The sequence below is a fragment of the Arvicola amphibius genome, chromosome 5 (genome assembly GCF_903992535.2).
Source record: "Arvicola amphibius chromosome 5, mArvAmp1.2, whole genome shotgun sequence".
NCBI lineage: Eukaryota > Metazoa > Chordata > Mammalia > Rodentia > Cricetidae > Arvicola > Arvicola amphibius.
The window spans coordinates 31,301,231-31,320,081 of NC_052051.1; the positions used below are offsets into that span (position 1 = coordinate 31,301,231).

General features: G+C 43.9%; 1 protein-coding gene across 1 annotated transcript in view; it reads right to left on the minus strand.

Annotated features, from left to right (window-relative positions):
* Slc24a3 (solute carrier family 24 member 3) overlaps nt 1-18,851 on the minus strand; it is a 472,748-nt gene that overhangs the window by 132,001 nt on the left and 321,896 nt on the right. The window contains 1 exon segment of the mRNA XM_038331148.1: nt 2,142-2,216. Coding sequence (XP_038187076.1) covers nt 2,142-2,216 — 75 coding nt within the window.

The window sequence follows — 18,851 nt, forward strand, 5'->3', positions numbered from 1 at the left end:
TGCTTTTTTTTTCTAGAAAGACATGCATGTTCTCAAAGTTTCTGTGAGTTTCCTCAATGGAGGGCCCGAGTTGATATCTGTATCTATATTAATAGGACATATTAAATACCTCTGCTATTAACAACAAACAGGTCACATGGAAAGAGGCAGAACAATTTTGCTTTGCATAAGAATAAAGTACCGACTGGTGGTAAGTGGGTCTTCTGTATCCTTGACTACTGACTCAACTAATTGCGGATGGAAAGTACTCAGGAAACAAAAACAAGACAAACTGATATTCTTACTGAACACGCACCAGCTTTTTTCTTTATCAGTTCTCTCTGAAAAGCATACTCCAACGGATATTTAAATAACTCTGACATTGTACTGGGCATAGTCTAGAGTTAGTCAAAACACGACAGTCCTCCATGACTTTCAGAAGAGAGTTGAACAGTCAAGGATTTGGAGCCAATCTGCATAGATACTGAGGGATCACAAATGCCCCCACTACAGGGCTGAATGCCCCCACTAAAGGGCTGAATGCCCCCACTAATAGGCTGCACACCCTCTTGGCTTTGACATAAGGCGAGCCTGTTCCTGGGCTGCATCACTGTGACAATCGCATCCGCACTAGAGAACGTTCCAGACACCACCCTACTTTCCGTAATCTATTGTCACCATAGAGAGGAACACATGCCTATGACCTATCCAGAGATACTGTGCAATGATTGTTCATTTCTAAACACAAAAGAGAACAAATGTTCAGAGTTTGGAAGAGACTGCTTAGGTTAGTAATCTTCCGAGTGAGACTTGCAGACTAGCATCTTCAGCATTACCCAAGACCTGAATAGAAATATAGATTCTGAACGCCTTCTCCACTGGTCTTTGGGATCTACTGGTCTTTGGGATCTTGCTGTGGGTGGAGCAAGAAGGGGCCACAGGGCTTGATGGCTACTGGATTTGCAGGTTGGACACCTGTCTGGGAAACTGCCTCCTAAAACCTCAGATAATGTTAAACACAGTACATGGATTAAGAAAGATACATTTCAGGACAGACAGCAGGATGAAAGCAGCAAAAAAAATGAGAGCTTTCTAGGTAGGGTGAACATTGAAGAAACCTTTTTAGGTTTACTTATTGCATGTGTTTGTGTGTGTACATTGCACATGCGTGTACTTGTGTGTGCTCACACATATGTGCATGCCTATGCGCAGGTGAAGATGCCAGGGCACACACGTGGAGGCCAGAGGACAATTTGCTGGAGACGATTTTCTCCTTCCACCATATGAGGCCTGAGGGTTGAACTCAGGTAGTTAGGTTTGGTGACAAGTACTTTTACTGACTGAGCCATCTTGTTGACCCATATATATATATATATTAATTTGCTTTTCAGCCTGGCAGTGGTTGAGCTAATGTGAATAATGTGTAATGATCTTCGTCCGGCTCTCTTGCCCCAGCGCCTGCCAAGCCTCCACCCAGAGTAGAAATAGAGAGTTAAGCATGAGGGAAGCACGTAGTGGTGGTAGGTCCCTACCCTCACAGGATCCCAGAGGGAAGAAGCAAAGGGAAAGAAGGCAGTGGAAAGGATAGGGAGCAAGAAGCAGCAGAATTAAAAACAAAAATGTGGAGGAGCAGAACACAAAGTATGACCCCCCTCATGCCTGGGGTGTCAACTGTGGGTTTAACACCCAGGGGACCAGAATTATTTGAAAAAATATTTGCATCTGCAAGGAACACAGCTTTGATCTTGTCCTTTTTCCCTAAACAACCCAGTGCCACATCTGTCTCCACAGGATTTACATCACCGTAGTAAAGTACACAGGGGGATGTGTGTGGGTTGTTTGCAAACACTACCCCTTACGACACACATTTTACACTCTGGAGCATCCACAAATTATGCTGTTGCAGGACATTCTGGAAGTATCCCCACAGACACCCTGAGGGCACTAGCAGTGAAGCAGATGCAACGTGGGTTAAAGTCGGACCATCTCCCAGGTTATCAAATGCCATGCAGACTGAGCTAACACTGTCTTTCTCTCCCAGGCTGCGGGTAATTACATTTGAGACTCCCTGGGGCCTCAGGACTGCGGAGAAGAGGCTAGAACATGGCAGGACAGAGTGCTCATCCCAGGCCCCTCCCCACTGGGAATGTGCCCCCACATACCTCACAGATCTTTTCCAAGGATGGGACGAAGAAGTCATCACACACGATGGCGAGAGCATAGAACATGTACATAGCCTGAAAGAAAGGAGAGAAGAAAGACTTAAGAGTCAGGCAGAGGCAAGGGGAAAGGGCTGGATTATTGTCTTCTCCAATGAATATCCCCTGTTATCATACATTTAACTTCTTATTCAGAGTAAGCACAAAGGCTCTGCAATCGCTAAAGGCTGGTGGCCTGGCTTTAGCTTCATCTTTGACCTCTCTACCCACTCACTGCCTCTTATCCCCCTTCCAAAGCTCCAAGAAGATGGTGGGCACCAGCTCTAGGGCCTTTGCACTTGCTGCTGCTTCTACTCAGAACACCCTTTCTCTCAGATATGCCATTGTCTCATGCTGTCTCATGCTTTCGGATGCCCACCTGACTCCCTGCCCACCTTTTTCTCTATACCCTCTTATCTTGACTTTTTTAATTTTGGTAAGTTATAGGTTCACTCTATTAGTCTGCTGCTAGTTTCTACCACCGGAAGTTCTTGAGGATATGAACTTCCTCTTGTAATTATGTCCTCAGGAGTCACCCCAAGGCTGGCCTGAAAGCAGGATTATCTGACCACATCTCAGTGAGCTTACTTACTACCTAGTCTCTGTGCAAACTTGCTTCCACATTGTGGTCAACTATCACTAGGGCATCCCTAGAATCTCACCTTCTAGCCAGAGGTGGCCCTTTTTCTTATTCAAGGTACCGTCTCAAAGCAATGAACATTTGTTTGGATTCCAGTGTTGAATGACCACCCAACACACAGCTCTCGCTTCTTCAGGGGACCCTAGCACCACCACATATTCATAGTGCCTCAGATAGAAAGTGTCCCACCCTTTCTCCAGGATTACTGATTGGCCAGTCATTGTGTAGTATTCCTAGTAGAGGTGGCTATTGGTTTAGAGGTAGGCATGTGATTTAAGCTCATCTAATCAGATGAAAGGAAAGAGTTACCAACTTTCCAAAGAGGGTCCTTTCTCACCCTCTGTTGCTAGCTGTGTGCGGGTCATATGGGATTCTTAGAGCTGGGAAGCAGCAGAGTCCTCAATGCCACCATGGAGTCATAGGTCATATGGCATTAGAGCCCATCGGGCCTCTGAACTTCATAGCATACCAGCAGCATTGCTGGTGCAGTTTGCTTTAGAATTTTCCAGTATTTGTAGCTTAAAGTGTTTGCCAGTGCCTGCTCAATTTCCAGCAACTTCGTGAGTAGATCATTGCTGTTTTCTAGCATATTTTTCCCATTGATTACTTCTCCACAGCATGGACCCCCAGTCACACAGGGCACAAGCATAAGACTGAGACCAGCTACCAGAACATGTCATTTTTAGTCACAAAGTAATAAGTGGGTGGGGGGCTTGTTTAAGGGGCCAGGAAGAGATCAATAGAGAGAATAAATACCCCTCAAGCCTGTAGCTTCCAGAGGTAGCAGTCATATAGAAGAGAGCCTGATAATGGTACATTAAGAAGCTGAATCAAGAGATGCAACAGGTACATATGTACACACACACACATACACACACACACACACACGCACGCACACATGTACACCTAACAACATCCTGTGAACACTTGTATTAGCTCAGTTTGAAACCAAGTAGACGTTCTAATTTCATGAGCCAATGCTTCTCCTTTTGCACTAAGCCTGTTAGTGGAGTTTCTGTTGCTCACAGCTTTTGTGTCCTGGGGCCTTCTGCTGCAGTCCTAGCTAGAAATGATCTCAGTCTTTTGACTCTTGGCCAGTGCACTAATTTCATCCCCTGCATCCCCTTTGTATGCACTTGACTTCTTTCCATGTGTATGTGTTTGCTCTCTCCCACAGGACAGGGAGATTCTCAAGTACAATGTCACCACTCGTTCTGTGGAAACGTTACCACACAACGCACAAAGATGATGTTGTCCTAAACTCAGACTATACTAGATTAAGCCACCTAGCAAAACAAACCACAGGGGATGGTTAGATAGGCTGTGAGTCATCATTCGGAGCAATACTGTCAAAAGAGACTGTGCGAATGTAACATTCGGTGATCAGAAAATTCATCTCCACGCCACTGGTCTATGGAAATGTTAAAAATACAGTCTCTCTTTTGTTAAACTGTAGGTGATTGTGTGGGACCAACTCACATACGTGGGTACATTTGCATAGGAATTGGTCATGCTGTCAAGGTAACAGCTATGTTTCTTCTTTAGAATCAATCTACCTGTATTTATCAATCATTAGCCATATTTTCTCCCTTTCACCCTAAAATTTGCATTTCTTGTGTGATTGTGTGTAGGTGGTAGGAAATTTTAGAGCTAATTTTTTTATACTTTGCTAACCTCTGAGAAGGCCAGTGAAGCGTGTACCCAGAGAAGTCTCTAAAATAACTTTTTTATTGCTTGATATATTCATAATCTACATAAAATCATTTGCCCAAGGCATTTTTGAATATGTCAAACAAAAAAAATGAATGCTGGTATTTTACAGCACTCTGGATCTGCTAGAAATACATCTCCAAACTGTAATAGACTCCAACCTTCTTTTGTTGTGTGTCTTGGCTGATCAGTGACATGCAGGGTTATCCTTGAGAGGACATCCAAATTAAGTAATTGAAATACAGAGCAACACATCTGTGATTTACCAAGATCTAAATAGTCTGTCCTATCACTGACACCATAGTCAGCTCCCTGGAGGCAGCTGGTGCTGCTTAGAAGTCCTACCCCCATACGCCCTCTCAGTAAGAGCATGGTTCCCATATTAAGTATTGATCTCGTTTTCAAGGACAAGGAACTCCATCCAATATTGTAACACACATGCTCGGGCGGCTGGGATGAGAATAGAATGAACAGAGCTGCCAAGCTCTCAGTGCCTTTTTGAGGGGTGATGACTATGGAGAAGCCACACTGATTTCGGTTCACAAGACAGGGTGGAGGCAATGGTGGGGGGGAACCCACTGTAATCATCCTATGACAAAAGTACATCAGGGTGATGCTATGAAGCCCAAGAGGAGGGTGCCTTGCCTGTTCTAGGGCACTTTATGCAGCCCCCCCCCCATGTATGTATGGTGGGAAGAGATTATGTAGTGGTCATATTCCCTGTATATCTCTCCCATGAGGCTCACAGGAAAGCAGGTTCCCACAGGACAATAAAACAAAAGCACAAACTAAAAGACAAAGGACCCAAACAAAGGCTCAAAGTCTAGAAGTATGGTGCAGAACTCTTACAGGAATGTGGCATCTACAGGGCTGTCCATGCAACTGGCACAAATCTTTTCAAAAGGAAGGACTTTTTAGATTAAATTGCTCAGGCCTACATTTCCAAGGGATAAAGGATATCACCGAAGAGGAATAACATTTGCCACTATGTGCGATCCCACCTTACCGTCCTTCAACAGAACAAGCTCCCTAGTTCTTCCAGTACTTGTGGAGCCAGGCAGGTTCCTGGGCCCATTTCTCAGACAACGCAGGGAGATACAATGAGCAAATAGCAAGGCTTGCATTGAACTTCGTCTCCTCCACCCTTCTCTGAGCCCAGCTCTTTCTATCCAGGTCGGTTCTCACTCATGCTGTCCTCTGAACCCTTCTTCTGATTTCCAGCTCACCTTCTGTTTTCTGTCTAACCAGCCTGCAGAAAGAGAACATGAGTCCCAGCCATCTAATCTGGGGTTGCCCATCAGAATCGCTGATACTCCTTAGTGCCATTTCTTTTATAAGGTTTGCTGGTAAAACACGAAAGAGATCTGAAATCGGAACAAGCCAAGGTGAGGTCCTGGAGCAGAGATAATGAATGTGTCCAGCGAAGGGGCAGAATCCTCTCTAGAGCTTTAGTTTGAGTCTGAAGAGCACAGGGTCTTCTCTTAGAGCCGGGGGGAGAGCTGTCAGAGTGGGAATCTCCATGTTGCATTGATTGTGCACAGTCTGGGAGTATGAATGAGTTTTGCTCATGTGTCTAGCTCCCCTGTTCCTGAATGGCAGCCATATCTGTCATGTATTTTTATCTGTCAGGTTCCAGGCTGGGCTGGTACAGAATGACCTCTGTAAAGTGAATGGAGCCCAGCACAGCTGGTATCACCACTGAGATCTAGCAGAAGAAATGCCTGGAGCCTGGAGGACACCAGAGACGGGAAGGGCCACGTCAACACTCAGATATGATACTTCCACATTGTGTGAATTCAAGGAATCCTCTTAACCCTATGTAAGCCTCCAATGGGAGCAAACTGGTGTGCCACATAGGTAGCTTACACGGTTGTTCTGGGAAGTACATGGGGGAAATGGTGAAGGTGCCTGGGGTGCAGTGACACATCTCATAGACCATGATCACTGTTGCAGCAGCGCGCTGATGTGGGGACATGGCCAAGCTCAGCCAGCCCTCTGGGGACAAGACATATCTAGCAGTGCCCTTTACTCTACTCGTTCTCACCATGTCTGTAGAGACCAGGTGAAAAGAGGACTCTCCAGTACAGACCAGCTGCAACTGACCAAACCCAACCCAAGTTCAACAAATCAGCTGAGGATATTTGATTCCAATTTGTGTGTGCGTGCGTGCGTGTGTGTGTGTGGGGGGGGCAACAGACACAGATAAGGTAATAAAGAGAGTCACAGTGAACACAAATTGTGACTGACTACCTAGAAGGCAGACTTTCAAATTTCTTAAGAGACAAAATGACAAAGAAGAACTTCCAGGGGCAGTGGAAACCACAGGCTTTCTTTCCACTGACCTAATATCCGTATGCTTAAAGAATATACCACTCAGAGACCACCAAAAACGAATTTGTGCCAAGCACATCAAACTTTAAAGAGTTCTTTGTTTATTAATTTAACAGTATTGTTTTCAATTAAAGGCCATCAACTCAGAGCCCGATGGCCTGGCTGAGTCACTGTCCTTGGACAAACAAGAATGATCTGAGGTCCAGTTTAGAGAGCAGAGGTTTAGTGGCTCCCCTAACCTCAAGCAGAGAGGATCATAGGGTTGAAGTTCTGTAATACGGTTAACACTGTTGGTTGCCCATCCACGGGCTATTCATGCTTTAATCTCACAAGTACAAGCCAATGCTGTGCTGATTAATATCGTTAGCTTTTCTAGTATCCCCAGAACTAGCCATGGCTGTATGATACGACTTTGGCCAATGAGACTAAAACATAGATCCAATTCAAGCCTCCTTCTTTTCTTGCTTTAAATTTTAATCTGACATTTGGAATGACAGCAGCCATTGTGTAATTATACGGTAACAAGCACAATGATATATACCAACATGGTAAGGGTAGGCAAGACCCAAGGGTACTAGCAGCCACCGGAACTAGTGCCCTTTGTACTTTGTTCTCACTATGTGAGAGATGGAACCCCTTTGTTTCAGTCCCCATTAGTTGAGGTTTCCATCACTGCAGCCATGTTTTCTCCCTGACTTACATGGTGGACAGATGCTCTGCTGAGCAGGGGAAGTGAAGGAGGCTGGAGAAGTCCCCACAGAAGAGGAGGCTCCTGAGCTGAAAAATTTAAAGATAAGTTCTGCCTCATCAGATGACTTCAAAGTTGACTGGGACTAATAAAATCAGAGGACCGGAGGGTGGAGAGACAGCTTGGGAGGTAAGAGCATTCATGACGCAAGCATGAGGAACTAGGTATGGATCCCAGAGCTCACATAAATAGTCAGGTGTGGCATGTGCTTTGTAAGTCATGCTATGGGCATGAAGATAGATTCGGGGTGTGGGTGGGAGCAAGGCAGAAGAACCATGGAGTGCTGGGGGGTGGGGTGGTTGTTGACTGCCAGCTTCTCTGCAAGATCAGTGAGAAAGTGATAGAGCCAGCCATGGCACATCCCCCTCTTGACTGTGTGTGTACTTGTATACACATGTGAACATGTCCATGCTCATACACTTACAAACACATCCTGCTCCTACACACACACAAACACACACACACACACACACACACACACACACACACACACACACATCAGCAGCAGCAGCAGCAGCAATAACAAAAAACTGAGGAACTTTGGCTACAGTAGTTAAACTTAAAAAATGCCAACATAACAAGAGATATTTGTGGATTGTGACTTAATGGGGGTGAACAGGCTGTAGCTGAAATGCCTGATATCCATAAGTGTTTCTGAATTGTGGGGAAAATGTATTTGAGCAGCGTGACTTTCACCCTGCTGTTTATGTGGCAGCTTACAGTCAGCAGATTTCACAGATAATTTCTTTTACTACAATCATCTGCCTCCTGTCTCTGTCTTTCGATTCCATGAATGAAGAACTGGGGGAACACTTCATAGGACGGGTCTGCGAAGCTCTTGACTTGGCTTAGAAATTACCCCAAACCTCCCAGGAACTGTGGTTCACTAATAAAAAGTAGATTTTTCTTCCCCCGACTCCGGTTTAAAGTGCTCATAGGATTGGGGTTTGAAAAGGAAAATGATTTCTTTTAAAAGCATTTCTTGGGGCTGCTGGGGAGATGTCTCAGTCAGTAAGTGTCTGCTGTGCAAACACAGGACCTGAGTTCAGATCCCCAGCAAGTATGTAAAGGTTGCACATGGCGGTGCATGTCTGAGGTCCTAGCACTGGAGTCAGTGAGTGTGTGTGTGTGGTGTGTGTGTGATTATGTGTGTATGTATGTGGGAAGTGTGTGGCAGACAGGTGGAGTCCTGGAGCTTCTTGCCCACCAGCCTTAGCGGAATCAGCGAGTTCTGCGTTCAGTGACCTTGCCTCAAAAAGTAAGGTGGAGAAGGCTGGGAGAAGATATCTGACACTGACCCTTAGCTTCCACTTGTTTGTGCACACATGTATACGCATACCTGCATACTTATATTCACATACTCACATGCCCATGTAATACACTATATGCATAGACATAAAAATAAATAAGATCATTTTCTCATAACAAGCTTTGTGTCTCTTGGCCCCATGAAGCTATAGTAGAACCCATCTTGTATCCACTATTGACTCGGGGACTCTAGTGACCTCAGGAAGAGAGATTTAGCCTCACAGAAGAGATGCAAGTTCCACACAGGAGCACCAGGGAAAGGGTTTTCAGGGAAGGGGAATTCATCTGAGGGACACTGGTGCTCCTTCCTCACCTTACTGTATTCTTTAAGAATAATTTACAGCACCATTATTTTCAACATCAGAACCTGCCTAAGTGTGGAAAAAGAAATGCTGGGTAATTAGTTAACCCTCTGGGTAGCCCTCAAGTAATAACTTTTTTTGTCACCTGTTTATTTTATTTTAAATTTATTTATTTTACATCCCGACTGCAGTTTCCCCTCTCAGCGTCTCCCATTGCTTCCCCCTCACCGCCCCACCCCAATCTGTTCATCTTCTGTTTTCTGTTCAGAATAGGGCAGGTCTCACATGGGTACCAACGAAGCAGAGCATATCCAGTTGCAGTAAGGCTAAGAACCTCTCCTTGTATTAAGGCTGAGCAACGGAACCCTCAGTGCCTAAACTCCCTCATGTTCTGGGTAGGGTAACTAGGTGACCAGTTCCCAGATGGATAAAGTGTCACACACCCAGAGGGTTGGATGCCTGCTCATCAGCACCCTTCCTTTCCTTGTTCCCACTTCCTAGTCTCCAGTGACATCCTCTTATACCACAAATAACCATTTATATTCAAATCTTTGTCTCAAGGTTGTTTCTGGACAGCCCAAATTAAAGCAAAAGGGAAGTGAGGTAAGGGAGCATGTGGAAGGATAATAAAAACACAGGGGGAAGTCAAGGTGGGCCACTTGTCAGAAAACAGCCTTCTTAAAGTCTGGAGGGCTTCTTCTGAATGTCACCTGTAGTCACTAGTCAGCTGAATGTCACCTGTAGTTATTAGTCAGCTGGCATTGGAAGCTCTTTAAAGCCATTCAGGGCATTGGACATGGGCTGCTGCTGCCTTGCTTTCGGTTGCTTCTGTTGGCTTCTGTGTTCTTCTTCTTCTTCTTTTCTTCTGGTCTTCTGCTTCTTCTTCTTCTTCTTCTTCTTCTGCTTCTTCCTCTTCCTCTTCCTCCTTTCCTCCTCCGCCTCCTCCCTCCTCCCTCTCCTTTTCTTCTTCTATTCTTCTTTTTTAGTAACTTTAATTTTTTTGAAAATGAAATTTTTTTCAATATCTCATCGCAGTCCTCCCCTGCAACTCTCTCAGATTCTCCCCACCTCCCCAAATTCCACATCCTTCGTTCTCTCTCATTAGAAAACAAATAGGCAACTAAACAAACAAACAAAACAAAAGTACAAAACAAAATAAAACAAAAATGATTTAAGTAGAAAGCATAGGTGCCAGGTGGTGGTGGTGGTGCATGCCTTTAGTCCTAGCACTAGGGAGGCAGAGGCAGGTGGATCTCTGTGATTCTGAGGTCACCATGGTCTACAAGAGCTAGTTCTAGGACAGGCTCCAAAGCTACTGCAAAACCCTGTCTCGAAAAAGAAAAGAAAAGAAAAAAAAGGAAAAGGTAAAAGAAAAAAACATAGAAAACACATACAGACATAGAGACATACACATCTGCACACAGAAAAATTCCATTAAAAACACTACACCTGAAATTATAATATTTAAATAAAAGACCTATAAGATTAAAAAAAGGGGGGGCACTTGAATTCTAATGGAAAGGATTCTATGTTAAGACACTTGCTCCATTAACACAAATTCTATGAACATTTTACTTTAAAGGAATTTCAGGATGCTTAGATGTCTTAGATTTTAGTTGGAGCACATCTATCTATCTATCTATCTATCTATCTATCTATCTATCTATCTATCTATCTATCTATCCTTTATGTCTTTCTAATCATGTTTCCCAATCACACTCATCTCCTGTTCCTCCAATCAAACAAAATAAAATCTAAGAGACAAAGGGAAAAAGTGTGGTGTGTGTGTGTGTGTGTGTGTGTGTGGATCTGAACATGGAAGCCGCAGTGTGACACAGTGAGTCATGCAGTAACCCCTTGACTCACACATTTTTAGATGCAGGTGTTCACTGCAAATAATCATTGGTTTGGTTCAAGGCTCCCGGTCTCTGCTACAATTATCAGTGCTGGTCCCTCATCGGGACACTTCCTGGACATCCTGTTACTGCCCTCTTTTGTGGAGATCCTGCAGCCCTGGGTCCACAGGACCGATCTCACTCCCACCCCTGTGCTCCAGCCAGATGACAAATGGGGTGGATGTTTGGGTGGGCCACCATGTAACCCTGGTTCTAAGCCTGGGAAGATGCCTGGTTGGTCATCCTGCCAGCTCTCCCCTGTCTTCACCACCAGGGTGAGCTCCCAGCATTGCCCTGACTAATTTACCCCTTGCAGTGATGAGCAAGGGGTGGGCCAATTTTCCTGCTTTCATGTCCTCAGGGTCAGTTCTCCACACTTTACCTCCAGGGCTCCACAACTCTACTGTGTGGCCCAGGTGAGGTGTAGGGGCCACTCTCCCATCAGCTGCAGCTGATGAGGGGCAGGGCCAGCTCTCCCACGTGCCTCAGGCATTGATGGGGGGTATCTCTCCCCCACCTAAGCCACCACATGACCCATGACTAATGGGGACAGCTCTCCCATGCTCACAATTTCAAGGCTTGCTTGCCCACCCACACCTCTGTCAACAGTCAGCTCTCCTATGCTGCCAGGCAGAGTGCGCGGTCCACTTTCCTGAGTCCTGAAGCTGGTAAGGCGGAGAGTCAGTTTGCTAGTCTGTCTTGAGCAGTAAGGAGTGAGGGGCAAAGGGGTGCATCTCTCCCCCACCCACATCACTGCATGACAGATGAGTAGTGGGGACAGCTTTCCCATGCTCACAACGTCAGGGCTGGCTCACCCACACCTCTGCTCACTCAACTCTATTGTGCTGCCCAGGCAAGGTGCAGTACCTGCTCTCCTGAAGGTCGCTCGGCTGGGACATCTTAAAGGTAGAGAAAATGCTTGGCATGCACAAGGTTCTGGTTTGAATCTCAAGCACTACAATAAGTGACGGAATAAATGCACTACAATAAATGAATGGATAAGCACACTATAATAAATGAATAAGCACACTATAATAAATGAATGGATAAGCACACTATATAAATGAATGGACGAACAAACAATAACAAGACCCTCAGCTGTATTGAGTCTGTTCAGTGTCATGGCATCACAAGTCATTTGTTGGGGAGTATGGAACCCCCTTTCTGACACTCTCCACATTGGAGCAGCTCCTTCTTGCGGCTTGCACATGGTTTAGGCCAAGGTAAGAGCTCCTTACTACTCCAAGGTTCTGAGCATTCAAACAATTTTTGCTGGTTGACTTATCCCTGTCAGGGTCCTATCAGACCCATAAGAGCCAGGAGGAAGCAGGGATGAAATGTCCAATCTCTTTCCACTTCTCCTCTTCCCACCCTGTCTTATACTGTGTAAGGACTTGGAACCCAAGTTAATTGGCATCATTATGGTGATGGCTTGCATGCCCTAGCAGACTGGCACCCTGACCTTAGGTTTGGACAGCTAGTTAGAAGCCATAAGAACTTTCTCAGGATAGAACCACCTCCTTAACTGTGTATCTTTAGTATGTCCAAACTAGTCCCATACAATGTGTTTGCAATAGTGTTGATGAGCTACACTGGACCAGCCTGGGAATATACCCAGATCCTTCCTGAGATGGGTACAGAACTAACACGCTGGATGGTGCGGGTGGGTTGGGGTCCAGCCTCGAACAGAGTGTGTAAATGAATAAGTCAACAGTCCTGATCTGTGTGGGGCATAAACTCTTACTTCCACTTTGTTGCTTAGCATCTAGTCTAGCAAATTAAGAGACCCACACTTCCTCTTAAAGCACTTCCAACTTCACACTTCAATGACAATGCATTAGAATAATTACTAGATAATTACTATGGACTTTTAAGTAGAAGATTCAAAACCTTTCTTGTCAGGCAATTATCTTGGCTGGGCATAAGAACGCTTCTTTCTCCTCTGGTTGATGCTGGCTGGCTTAAAATTCAGGGAGAGTCTGGAGAAACTGATCACTCAGTGCATGGCGTCTGTTCTCACTATGTCCTTGCAATCTGTTTGGCCGGTGTGATCTTAAGAAGCAATCAAGGTTCAAGAGGAAAACAGCCCTAAACCTCTCTACTTAAACCCTCTCTGTTGATAGAGAGGCACTTTGAGGTGTTCTCATGCTTAAGGAGAAGGATGGACTTTCTGCAGTTTGTAGATGCTGACACCAGCATTAGGAGACCTGGTTGCAAGGTGGACCAGCACAATTTCACCAGGCCTTCGGTTGCCCTCCCTTGGGCTTAGAGAAAGCAAGAATCCATGCTGCAAACAGGAACTCAGGAGAGCATCTAAAGGCACACAGAGGTGTAGAACACCAGCACACAGGAGAAAGGAAAGCTGAGGCTAGAGAGCTTATGAAGCCTACTGGACGAGAGCTGTATCTTTGAGTTTTTACAGTTCTTGCTTATGCGTTACAAAGCCAGAATAAAGGGCACTTGCTGGCAGAGTACTGCTCTTCCTTACTGTCAGGAAGTTAGAGGAGGAACGAGGGTACCACAGTCACAAAGCAGGAGGATTCTTCAGGTGTACAACACTAGGTATTTCACCTTACTAGGCTTTTACTCTTTCCTTGTCTGTAAAATGGGAAAAAATAATATCTGTGTGCTTGGTGGTTTTGAAACTATATAATGCGTGTAAAATTCTTAGTGGTAATAGATAGAATGCTGCAAGCATTGAAGAGGTGGGTAGACAGTATTGTGATGAAAGAGGGCATTATTACCTTAATATTTTAGAAAAGTGGAGCCCACAGACTAGAAGAGAGTTGAGAAGTGTTTGTATTCTCCCCTATACTCCCTTTTCTCACAAGGAAAGACCAAGAGGCTTGTTGCTCTCTGGTTGTGGTGGCTCCTTCCATAGGGGCAACCACACATGAGTGAATAGCTTGCCAGAGAGTTTGGTTTCCTTTTTTTTCCCTCTGTCTCATAAGAGTTGATGCCCATCCAAAGAAACCCAGCCCAAGTTTCACATTCCAACAAACACATGATTTAAGAGTCCCTAGTGGTCAATGGAGATAGCCAACTCCATGGTAAAATCTAACCCATCCTGGATCCAATGTTAATTGCAACTGAGAAACAGATGGTGTCTAAATCTAGATCCATCTGCTCCACATCTGTGGGATGTTTTCCCAGAGGAGAAGACAGAGCTGTGGCCAATTTCTAGTTTGCTCCAAGAAAGATTGGACTATTGCATTGAAGAAATCATCTTCCTTGTCATGATAAGATTTTCTCTAATCTGAATAACCACAGAAACACTCGGTCAGACATGGGAGCAAGGAGAAGTCAGTGGAACACAAATCGTTACCATAGCCCAAGACACTGACGGTGAGGGAGGAAAGTGTGCAAATATGACTGGTCTACCAGTTTTGGCAATGCTCTTTGCCCCATCCCCTTATTACATATAATTTTGATAATTAAGGAGTTTGGGTGGGAAAATTATTTCATTAGATTCTATTACTAATACTAATATTACTTAAGAACAGCATTGTAGGAATCTTTCTTCTTTGAAACGGTCTACTAATTGATGGAAGAATGATTGTCATGATTACTGGAGGGAGTGTCATGCATTATTTAATGGATACTAAAGCTGTCGTCTCTTAACAGTCACATTTTTCAGCAAGTTTGGACAGACAGGGATTGATATCTTTGACTATGGCTCTTGGGAAGTACTGGGGACAGATGGGTGATAATCCAAGGCTTGAAATGTTGCGTGATGTGTGGAGCAGATGTACCTCTTGGACCATTTTGGACAATGGAGAGCTTCCCACCTCACCTATGGTTCTGCTTTTCTGCTTAAGGCTTCCACTAATGCTCTAGAATGTCCCTCTGTTCATCTCTGGGGAAGTCTAAATGTGTCTATGTCTTAAAAACCTAGGGACAATTATGACCACAGTGAAGGGAGAGTCGGTGAATTAGTGATCCAGTCTTCTTAGCCCTCATTGGGTGAGCTCCAAGCTGTGGTCTGTGGAGAGTGTGCCCCAGAGAGTTCTCAGTGGGACAGAGTCCAGCTACCCGCAGCTAGCCAGCTATTTAATTTCCCCTTTGTTGGCTTCTCTTTTCTTCCTCTTTTTGTCGCTTTTCCTTCAATCTCTCCAACTTGATTTATGGAGATTAGTTCAAATAAACAAGCTTTATGTGGTGGTATGCTGGAGCACGCTTGGACCAGTTCATGAGAGTCAATCATAAAATTTTCAGGAATTTTGTTAGTTGGTATAACATCAATACCTTGAAATTGGCATGTTGTATTTATGCCATGGAAATTTACAAAAACTAATAATTAGGGCTTTTAAGAAAGTATTCGGTCTTTAAGGAGAGCTAGTACTTATGTATTTGCTAGCACACTCCTGTCTTTGTCCAAGTCTTTGTCTAGAGTTTGCAAATTAAGAGTGTCAGGAGCAAGTGGAGTCATTTCCCTGGAGAGAATTAGAAGTTTCCAGGGTTATTACAAACATTTCTTCATGGGCTAAAGATTAATGATTCTAAGTGCAGCGAGCCGTAGAAGGCTGTTGACTCTTCGGTTTAGAATTAAGTGAGCAGGAAGGTAAATTAAAAAGAAGAGATAGATGCTAGGAGTTCTTGCCACTAGAGCATCACTGAAGAAAACATACAAGAAAACATTTATGACCTTGAGTTACGCAAAGACTTATTAGATAGAACACAGAAAAGAAAGCACCAGGAAAGGCAAAAAAAAAGATTGATAAAACAAATCAGGCCATGCAAAACATAACAATACAACAAAATGAAACCTCTACTCTTTAGAAGATCCTAAGAAAATGAAAAAGGAAGGCTATGAAGTGGGAAAACAGTAGTGAGATGTGTGTCTCATGAAGTACTTACATCCGCCACACACAGAGACCACTGATGAGTTCAAAACAAGCACACAAGGACAAGCGAGCCAGACATTTCAGCAGATACTTCCTGGAAGGAGACAAATGGAGGAGAAAGAGGCTAACAAAGAGACACTCAAAACCATCAGTCGTGAGGGAAATGTAAATCAAAGCCACACAGAGCTACCGTTAGAAACTCAGCACGAGCAAGACTAACAAGACTCAAGTATGGTGGCACATGTGGAATTGTGACCTGGAGAATAGCCTGGGCTAATAGCAAACTGTCTCAGAACAACCCACCCCAAATAAACATGTAAATGAATACACAAATACTGATCATACAGTCATGCCAAGTGTTGGTGAGAACAGGTATGGCTTCAACTCTCATATGTTGTGAATTTCAGTATACAAAGGTTCAGTCACATTTTTAAGTGGTTTGGAAACGTCTCAGCATATATGTGCATACCACTCCCAATGCTTGCCTTAAGGACAGGAAAACATTTGCAGACAATACTGTATATGAATGCTCATAGCAATTTTATTCATAACCCAGATGTCTTCCACTAGTGAACGGGCAGGCAAACCTCACACACACACACACACATATCATTGAACTCTGCTCAGCAATAAAAAGGAACAAACCCTGCTCTTCCACATTAACACATGCACACGACAATACAGCTGGATCTCAAAAGTGAGGAAATATATCCATATCCCATATTCACAGTAATAGCACTAAACATTTATCACATCAGGTAACATTCCACTTACCAAACAACATCCATCCAACTGTAAGAAACCAGATGATGAACACCAAATGGTAGCTCTTAATGTCACAAAAACAGGCCCAGGATGTGTCAGAGATCAAAGGGAATGAGTTACAGTGACTTAAATGCGTTATGGAATCTTGGGTTGGAGCAGAAAAGCAAATCAATGGGGAAACCGATGAGAGCTGAGTATAGTCTGTAGACCAGTCCCCAGTACTGTAGCAGAGCCGGTCGGGTCATGATTTTGATCATGATATTACGGTTATTTAAGATGTTAGGATTGGGCCTTAGTTATCAGAGAAATGCAAATCAAAACAACTCTGAGAGTCCATCTTACACCTGTAAGAATGGCCAAGATCAAAAACACTGATGACAACTTATGCTGGAGAGGTTGTGGGGAAAAGCAAACACTCCTGCATTGCTGGTGGGAATGCAAGCTGGTACAGCCCCTTTGGATGTCAGTGTGGCGATTTATCAGAAAATTAGGAATTTTCTCAGAAAATTCCTCAAGACCCAGCAATACCACTTTTGGGTATATATCCAAAGGATGCTCAATCGTGCCACAAGGACACGTGCTCAACTATGTTCATAGCAGCTTTGTCATAGCCAGAAACTGGAAATAACCTAAATACCCCTCTACTGAAGAATGGATAAGGAAAATGTGGTACATTTACACAATGGAGTACTACACAGCAGAAAAAAAATGACATCTTGAATTTTGCAGGCAAACGGATGGACGTAGAAAACATCATCTTGAGTGAGGTAACCCAGACTCAGAAAGACAATTATCACATGTACTCACTCATAAGTGGTTTTTAAACATAAAGCAAAGAAAACCAGCCTACAAATCACAATCCCAGAGAACCTAGAGAACCCAGAGAACCCTAAGAGAGACATACATAGATCTAATCTACATGGGACACAGAAAAAGACAAGATGTCCTGAGAAAATTGGGAGCATGGGGACCTTGGGAGAGGGTTGAAGGGGAGGGAAGAGGTAGGGAGGAGAGCAGAGAAAAATGTAGAGCTCAATAAAAATCAATAAAATTAAGAATATATAAAAAGATGTTAGGCTTGGAGAGAGTTACATGAAGGGAATGCAGGAATTCTCTGTACTATTTCCACCAAACCCTAGGTTATTTAAAAACAGTTTCAAAGCCTGCATTTTTGCAGGAAATTATAACTCAATTAAGCTGACTGGAAATTAGTATGTCAGTGTTTCTCAAAGTGACCCAGAGGACCTGATGGTTCTCCAAAGACCTGAGATAAGGAAATGATACAGCCCGGATGTTCCATACTCATTTACCTCCCATCCCCTACCCATGATGCTTTGCTCATGTTCCATTTCAACACTTAGCTACACATGTACTCATGCACTGTACTGCTCATGGCTTCATTACAAAAGGGGAATACTAAACATAATAGCTCTTAAAACTTCCATGGTACTATTTTCCAAAATATTCCAGTTTGGTCTACTTTTCAGAAAGCTTTGGTTTGTCAGGCCAGGAAATACGCAGCACACAGTGTCTGTGTAGCGAGGGGGAAACACTACTCGGAGGTTGGATTATACTAAACTAGTCACTGGGAACTGAAAAGTTGTCCCAACCTGGAATTGTATCATAATCAGTGTAGAAACATGCTTGTAGAAATGAGTTACTGTTAAGTGGTGAAACGGTCCCCTCCCCCCCCCCTTTTTTTTTTTTTTTAAAAAAAGCCACCCTGGCCACTGTGGCGACATTTTTACACTCTAGCAAGTAACAATGCCTCCTTCTCAATGTGACATCATTATCTGGGGTTTGCCAGAAGAAAACCCACACTTATTAAATTACTTAACTCAATGGTGAAATTATTCAGCTGACTCTGAATTCTCTACTAGTTTGGATGTTGGGGTGGGGAAAAAGACAATTTAATAAGACAAGCTGATTATTAACACTGTGAATGGTTTTCCCAGTAGACTACTTTGTTAGCAAGAAAGGAATTTCACTTTGGATTTCCTTATGCCTAAAATACATTGGGAAATATATAAGCATCTTGGTTGGTTTTTCTCAACTTGACCCAAGTTAGTGTCACCTGGGAGGAAGGAATGCCAGGAGACGTGGATTGAGGAACTGTCTCCTCAGATGGGCC